At 39.0% G+C, this 8,496-nt stretch overlaps 1 protein-coding gene across 1 annotated transcript; it reads right to left on the bottom strand.

Annotated features, from left to right (window-relative positions):
- Positions 1–3,124: 3,124 nt before the first annotated feature.
- LOC110607636 (proline-rich receptor-like protein kinase PERK15) lies at positions 3,125–7,909 on the bottom strand. Its single transcript, XM_043962174.1, has 9 exons — positions 7,384–7,909; positions 7,225–7,308; positions 7,020–7,090; positions 6,405–6,484; positions 6,110–6,242; positions 5,749–5,901; positions 5,571–5,639; positions 3,989–4,067; positions 3,125–3,502 (listed from the first exon to the last, which is right to left on the bottom strand). The coding sequence occupies exons 1-9, from the start codon at positions 7,772–7,774 to the stop codon at positions 3,462–3,464; spliced, it is 1,101 nt and encodes a 366-aa protein (XP_043818109.1). The 5' UTR covers positions 7,775–7,909; the 3' UTR covers positions 3,125–3,461.
- Positions 7,910–8,496: the final 587 nt, after the last annotated feature.

Raw genomic sequence — 8,496 nt, 5'->3', positions numbered from 1 at the left:
ACTTGGAGAACTTGGCCTATAAGCCATGTTCCCTCAAGGTCTGCAAAACTATCCTCAGATGATGGGCATGCTCTTCCGCATTTCTGGAATACACTAGGATATCATCTATGAAGACAATAACGAAGCGATCCAGATACTGTCTAAACACTCTATTCATGAGATCCATGAATGCTGCAGGGGCGTTGGTTAACCCGAACGGCATCACAACGAACTCAAAATGCCCATATCTGGTCCTGAAAGCTGTCTTCGGCACATCTTCTTCCCTTATCCTTAGCTGATGATACCCAGATCTCAGATCTATTTTGGAGAAACAACCCGCCCCTGCTAGCTGGTCGAATAGATCGTCGATCCTTGGCAATGGGTATTTGTTCTTGGTAGTGGCCTTGTTCAACTGCCTGTAGTCGATACAAAGTCTAAGGGATCCATCCTTCTTTTTCACAAACAAGACTGGAGCACCCCAAGGTGAGGTACTCGGTCGGATGAAACCCTTGTCTACCAGCTCTTGCAACTGCTCTTTCAACTCTTTCAACTCGGCTGGAGCCATCCTGTAGGGAGGGATAGAGATAGGCCTAGTTCCAGGCATTAGCTCTATTTCAAACTCTATCTCCCTAGCAGGTGGTAAACCCGGCAACTCGTCTGGGAAAACATCTAGAAACTCTCTAACTACTGGCACCGAGGCGGGCTCTCTAACCTGACTGTTAAGCTCTCTTACATGGGCCAAATACCCCTGACATCCCTTCCTAAGCAACCTACAAGCCTGGAGAGCTGAGATCAAACCTCTAGGAGTACCCCTCCTGTCTCCTCTGAAGATGACCTCTGACCCATCCTGATCTCTGAACCTGACTACCTTGTCCCTGCAGTCCAAGGTAGCACCATGGGTAGATAACCAGTCCATCCCTAGAATGACATCAAAGTCTGTCAACTCTAGAACCACAAGGTCGGCGGACATGCATCTCCCTTCCACAAAAACTGGACTACACTGGCAGACTGACTCTGCCACTGATGGGTCACACTTGGGTCCACTGACCCAGAGAGGACACTCCAACCCAGATACCATCAATCCCAACCTCTCCACGGCCCTCGGAGCAATAAAAGAATGAGATGCACCAGGGTCCATCAATGCATACACATCAGAACACCCGATGATGAGATTACCTGCCACCACAGTGTTAGATGCGTCTGCCTCCTGCTGTGTCATTGTGAAGATCCGTGCTGGTGCAGATGGACCTTCACCTCTATAGCCCGCTGAAGAAGAGGCTGCTCCTCTCCCTCTGCCTCTGCCACTGGCCTGCGTCATGGCTGGAGCTGCTGGCTGTGCTACACTGCCCGAAGCTGTCTGCTGGGATTGAGCCATCGGGGCTGCTCTTGGACAATCTCGAGCCATGTGCCCCTCCTGCCCACATCTGAAGCAGGCTGCTGTCCCAAACCGACATACTCCCCTGTGCGGCTTCCCACATTTCATGCATACTGTATTTTCTGCACCTGAGCTCGAGCCACTGCCTAATCCCAGACCTGACTTGATCTTGTTCCAGAACTTGTTCTTCTTTGACTTCCTGTGACCTCTGTCCCACTTTTTACTACCTGAAGCTGCTGCACTCAGAGAAGAAGAGCCTGGGGTCTTGGAACCAGAAGGCTGTGCCACTGATTGTTTGACTTTTCCCTCGATGATAGCACTGGCCTCCATCCTCCTAGCCATATCTACTATGGCATGAAAACTCTCCCTTTCCGCTGACTGAATCAAGGAGGAATACCTGGAGTGAAGCTTCATGATATACCTCCTCGACTTCTTCTGGTCTGTGTCAAGATTCTGTCCAGCATATGGCAACAGTTCCAAAAATCTGTCGGTGTACTCATCCACACTCATGTCCTCTGTCTGCCTCAACTGTTCAAATTCTATCATCTTCTGTTCCCTTGAGCTATCAGGGAAAGCCCATCCTGCAAATTCATTAGCAAACTCCTCCCATGAAAGACTGTCCACCCTTGGCTTCACATAGCTTTTGAACCACTCACGGGCCTTCTTGCATTTCAAAGTGAAACCAGCCATCTGAATGGCTCTACTGTCATCAGCTCCAATTTCATCTGTTATCATCTTGACCCTTTCCAAATATACAAACGGGTCATCACCTGACTCAAACTGGGGAGCACCCAACTTCATATAATCAGTCATCTTCACCTTGCTCCCTCCAGATGAGCTAGGGTTAGGGTCTTGGTTTGCTTGGACAGTAGGTGCTGCTGGTGGTGGAGGAGGTGCAGCATCCCCTGGGGTAGGGTTAGCTGGATTTGGATAGTAAGGTGGGGGTGGATACATTGGGTACTGTGGGTATGGTGGGTAGTATGGTGGGTATGGCATCTGAGTGGGATATGGGGTGAAGCTAGGGTAATCCAATGTACCTCCCATCGAATACCCGGGATTTTGGGTGTAGGGTGGGTAGTGAGGTGGCTGAACAAATCCCGAGGCCTGAGTGCCCCCTTGGGACTCTCCCATACCCTCTTCTGACATACTAACACCCAGACTGCCATCCCTCCTCTGATCGACATCCATATCATCGCCCATATCTTCTGACATACCGCCTTGAACAGTCCCCCTAACTGATCTGCTTCTTCCCAGGTCCAAAGACCTTCTAGGGTCTCTTACTGCTCTGTCCCTGTTGGACCTGCTTGACATTGCCCTAGGCAATGTAGGAGGACGGGCGCTCATGCCCTCATCCTCTGGTGGCACTCCAGTCAATCGTGCAGATCGACGAGTTCCCCTCATCCTGTTTTCTGAAAAACAGCACACATAGCACAAACATTAGCATCACATGGTTCATGTGGGCATACATGAACCCTCATCACATACATCACATATCAGAACATATCGTTAATGCACATGCATATAATCATGGCATTGCACATCATCATACAAGACAGGACTCCACATCCTATCCTAGTGGACATGATCTTTCCTATTGTGCTTGCCCTTCTATAACCTCTATGAGCCCGACACACTATAGGTCCGACCATGTGAACCTAGGGCTCTGATACCACTCTGTAACGACCCGAAAATCCGGACCGCTACCGGCGCTAGGATCCAGATCGGCATAAGGCCGCCGGGAACCGTAGCAAGCCTGACATAACCTGAAAACCTGTTTAATCCCATACATGATCACCAATACTCATAAACCTGTAAACATTCTCATATATCAACCAAGCTCATCATAAACAAAATCATCTACATAAACATAAACCTCCACTGGAGTCCTCATCAAATACTCCAATGGGGTATCTCATCATACATAAGAACTTGGTTGACTCATAGCGTCATAACTTAAAAACATAAAGATCATGTATACAAAGGGGATAACAATATTCAAAGGGGTCAAGCACAAACTCTAATCCTCAATATCATTAATACATTCCATGACCTTTACATTACAATATTTATCATGTCCACAACTAACTATTACAACACAGGTATAAATCTACTCTTCCTGACCTCCTGGCCTGTCCTGAACCTGCACACCTGGGGGTTAGGGGAAAGGGGTGAGCTACAAGAGCCCAGTGAGCAGAATAATAAAACATTATATCTTAAAATTTCATGCCTTCATGAAATGCGTCATATCACAAACAATCCACATCATGGATGAACTTGTCACCATATAGCCCTCCATACAATCTAATTATGCCAGGGGCGTAGAGCAGGCTCGCCTGGACTTCCATGTCATATCATACATATCAATTATGCCGGGGGCGTAGAGCAGGCACACCCGGACTTCCATAGAATAATGCCAGGGGCGTAGAGCAGGCTCACCTGGACTTCCATGCCTAATACATAAGGGCTAATGGATCATTCAACATTCATCCGCATCTAACAGCAAAAATGCAATGCGACATCTTCGTGAAATCTAATGCAAGCAACCTATAATATCACATGGTAATCATGATGCATGAACATGCTCAAAAATTTATAATTTTATTAATTTAAAACTTAAAGGTTTATTCTACTCACCTCTGATTGGCTCTAAAGACTCTGACAAGTTACTGTAGCAGCTAGCACTGCTGGGGTCCTCGGTTCCTCGGGTCCGAACCTACACAGGTGGACTCTAGTGAGGGACCAAACATACATAAACATAATTCTAATATATATCCCCCAAAAACCCCCCTAAAATATCCTGAAAACATCACATGAAAATATGCATGAAATGGCTGAACAGGGCACTTTCGGCGGCACCTTCGGCGGCCGAAAGTCCCAGACAGAGACGAAACTCAGGTAGGTTCGGCGGCACCTTCGGCGGCCGAAAGTGCTAGACAGAGACGAAAGTCTCTTTTCGGGGGCAACTTCGGCAGCCGAAAGGCCTGCCTCCCCAGCCATGTTCGGCGGCCGAAAGTACCTTCGGCTGCCGAACCTGGTTTCTGCCAAAGGGCAGAAACTTGGCTCCCTTTGCACATTTCGCCTCCAAACCATCCAAACATGCATATTTTTCAACCAAAGCATGCATACAAGTTCCTAGGGGTCTCAAACATGCATATACTCCATCTACAACACTTCAAACACACATCAAACATGCCACATTGTTCATCAAAGCATCAAAGACCCATAAGTTCAACATATACCCTAACATGCATTTCTACCCATAAATCTTGCATAAAACTTGTTTAAAACATAATGTAACTCAGAAATCGACTCTTACCTCTTGAAGATCGAGAGTAGAGGCGATCTAACTTGGAGTTGGGAGAGATTTAGCTCCTTGGGTCTCCAAGCTCAAAACTTGCTCAAAACTTTGAAAATCTTCAAAATAGAAGTTAAAACCCGTGAAAACCATGAAAGATCTAAAGAAAACACTCAAGATTGAGGGAGGAGCGGTGGAGACTCACCTTGGCCGACAATGGGGGAGAAAAAGCTCGCCCGTGCGGACCAAAGGGACCCTTTTATAGTGGCTGGCCAGGCCACGTTCGGGGGCCGAATGTGCCTCCGCATCCATGCAATGTTCGGCGGCCAAACCTGCACTCCCCTCACTCATGCTTTCGGGGGCCTAACGTGCCTCCAAAACGCATGCATGTTCGGCGGCCGAACTTGACTTTCGGCGGCCGAACCTGGGTTTTCCTCAAAAGATTACTCATGCAAAACTCATTTAATTTTGTACTTAAAAACATTAAAAACATGAAAACATTTCATAAAAACATGCTTTCACCCTTCTAGAAGTTTCCGACATCCGAGATTCCACCGGACGGTAGGAATCCCGATACCGGAGTCTAGCCGGGTGTTACAATTGTAAAACCCTATTTTCTGGATCTCAGATCATCAGAACTAATTAATAAACTTTTAAAATTTAAGAGATCAACTAATGTTCAAAATTATAGGGACTAAATAGTAAAATATTTAATACTAAAATCAACTGAAAGATTAATTAATAGATTTTTTAAAACGTTATTAATATTTTAATATATTTTTTAAAATCGAAAAATCAACCATAAATTTTTAATATTATAAAAATTAAATAATAAGAATAATATTTTCTTAATAAAATGATTCATACATTTAGCTTTTTCATGTAATATCCAATTGAATTAACAAGAATTGAATTACTTACACCGTTATCTAGACCTTTTTGTGATGATAATTCATCTGGAGATAAAATTCCTTCGAGAGCTTGAAGTATCTATATGGCATAGCAATAATGAAATTATTGTATATATTATCAATTATTAACATAATATATGAATAAATTTTTTTACCTTCTTTGGATTTCAAAAAAATATTTTTTTTACCTTTTTTATTGATGGACGCAAATTTGGAGAATTACTTATACAAGCATCTGCACAAAAAATCATTCGATACATTTCTGTATGATCAAACCTCAATGTAGAATCTACAAAAGCTGCAAATTCTCTGTTCAAAGCTTTTTTAATTCGAGATTTTGCCTGCAAGATATTTAATAAAAAAAATATTTTTATTAAGTTGAGTTTACACTAAACATGAATTTCAAATGCATTAATATCAAATAAAAGTTGTATGTGAATACTTATTTCATATATATATATATATATATATTACCTTTTTAGCATTATTAGAGAAAAACCTTTTACATATGTAATTAAGTATCATAAATTTTTAGAGTACACTACATACCCATTTCACAATATCAACACCATTTTCTATAGGCATTCTTCCTGTAACTAATTCTAAAAGTATAACACCAAATGAATAGATATCCGATTTATCAGAATACTGTCTCGTTTCTATTGCGAATGGATCTACATAGCTGCAATAAACACAATAAAAATTTATGTTGAGATTTAAAAAATTAAAATCTAAAAAAGCACTAATTTCTATCTGGTTTCATTTGTTCTTATTTTATTTTAATTATTTTAAAAATAAAACAAAATAATGGCACTACAAATTAGACATGTAAAGTTTATCTTACACTCTGGTTCCGATAATTTTTGATTCAGAGATGTGAGTAGCAGCATTTGAAAAAAATCGGGCAAGTCCAAAATCTGCCAGCTGAAAAAAAAAAATATTTAAGAAGATTAATAAATTTATTATGGCATATCTATTTTTATAAATATATTGCATTAATTGCTCTATTTCTTACTTCTTTCAAAGGTTAACGGTTGAGAAAAACCCATGAAGGAGGACGTTAGTCATTAACTTGCTATAAAATTTTAAATGAAAATATTGTTACCAATCATGAAACTAGAAGTCCTATAATTTTACTAACTTTTTCTGTCTAATTATAATATTTCTTAAATAAAGAAAATCATTATTGATAATCTTTATTTAAGAATTAATGTTTAAATCATTATTAAATAAAGAAGAAATAATACAACAAATTAACAAATAAAAACTAAAACGAACTTCTTATAAATTATTATATTACCTTTTAAAAATGTTAAAGCATAAAAAAAAAAATCAAACTCAATTATTATTAAAATACAACTATCAAATTCTTCGAATTTATATAACTTTTTGAAAAAAACTTTAATTATAAATAAATAAAAATTTATAATATATATATTTATAATCAAAATTATTTTACCTTTGGTTTAAATTCATCATCAAGAAGAATATTATCTGATTTGATATCTAAATGTATGATCCGAACATCACCTAATATAAAAAAAGTAAAGAAGTTAGAGAGGAAATAAATTATTAACTCAAAAAAGAAATATATAAAATAGATTGAGCACTTGAATGATAATTAAAAATTAAGATTAGCAAATTAGATACAATTATATACTTACAATGTTCATGTAAATATTCCAGTCCTCTTGCAGTTCCTTTGGCGATATTCATTCTCTTTTGCCAGTCCAAATTTTGATCGCTTTCTACAAAACTACTTTTTAGTTTATATTAATCTTCATAACGATAATGAAAATACAAAGAGGAAAGATGAGACTCACTATGTAACTGAGAGCTTAAGGACTTATTGTGAAAATATTTGAAAACAAGCAATTTATTGGCCCCTTCATTGCAGTAACCAAGCAGTTTAACAAGATTTTTGTGGCGGACGCTGCTAACAACCATTATCTCATCCTGCAGTTTTCCTCCAGACTGTAAGTCCGGAAAATTTTTAAGTTTCTTGATAGCATAGTATTCACCATCTAGCAATCCTTTATAAACTTGTCCAAAACCACCCTCGCCGAGAAGATGATTATTAGAGAAATGATTGGTGGCGTCTGCTAGTTGTTGATATGAATATTTCCTCGGCCCAATACTTTTACTTGGATTCAGTTCAGGCGATGGCTTAGAAAACATAGTACCTCTACTTTCCTTCTCCCAGCTACGAGCCATCACAAGTTGCACAGTCGCTAGAGCTAGACTTGTGCAACCACGACCACTAAAACAAAAGTCTGCTACAATACCTCGAACATAGGTATCCTGGAAGATTTATATAAATGCAGAGAGAGAAATCTTACAAGAGTGAAAGATATTGAGCTTTGAAGCCGTGTCCTATGATAAAATATCTCCCCTTATTATGGAGCTGGGATCGTTGGGTGACTATCTATCCAATGAGATGGAAACATGTCCAATCGTTGATTATTCAGCCTTCTAGAATTAACATTTTCCAATAACATAGAACAAAATAATAATAATAATAATAATAAAAAGACCTAGACCAAAAGACTTTGAAGTCTAATAAAATATTAAAATTAAGAGTTTTATAAAAATTTAATTCAATTGAATTTTTTTTTATAAAATTTTTATTAAAAATAAAAAATTTAAAATTTTTTAATTTTAAAATTTTTTATTAAATATAAAAATAAAATCATAAATAATTTTATAAGAAGTTATTTAAATTTATTTTTTTATAAAATTATTAATGTGAAACGACGACGATGGGTAAATGATTTGAACTGGTCAGCACGTATTGACGATGTTATATATGAAGTCCACTTCACAGATAAGATGAAGACTTTCCACAATTGATCAAGTCCAAATTTCTAATTAAATTGATAATATTATTAAATTTTTAATAATTTTATACTATTGACTATGATTTTTTTCAAAAAAAA

Source organism: Manihot esculenta, chromosome 11, assembly GCF_001659605.2.
Source record: "Manihot esculenta cultivar AM560-2 chromosome 11, M.esculenta_v8, whole genome shotgun sequence".
In the NCBI taxonomy this organism is placed as follows: Eukaryota; Viridiplantae; Streptophyta; class Magnoliopsida; order Malpighiales; family Euphorbiaceae; genus Manihot; species Manihot esculenta.
This window is presented reverse-complemented; position numbering and strand designations above follow the sequence as displayed.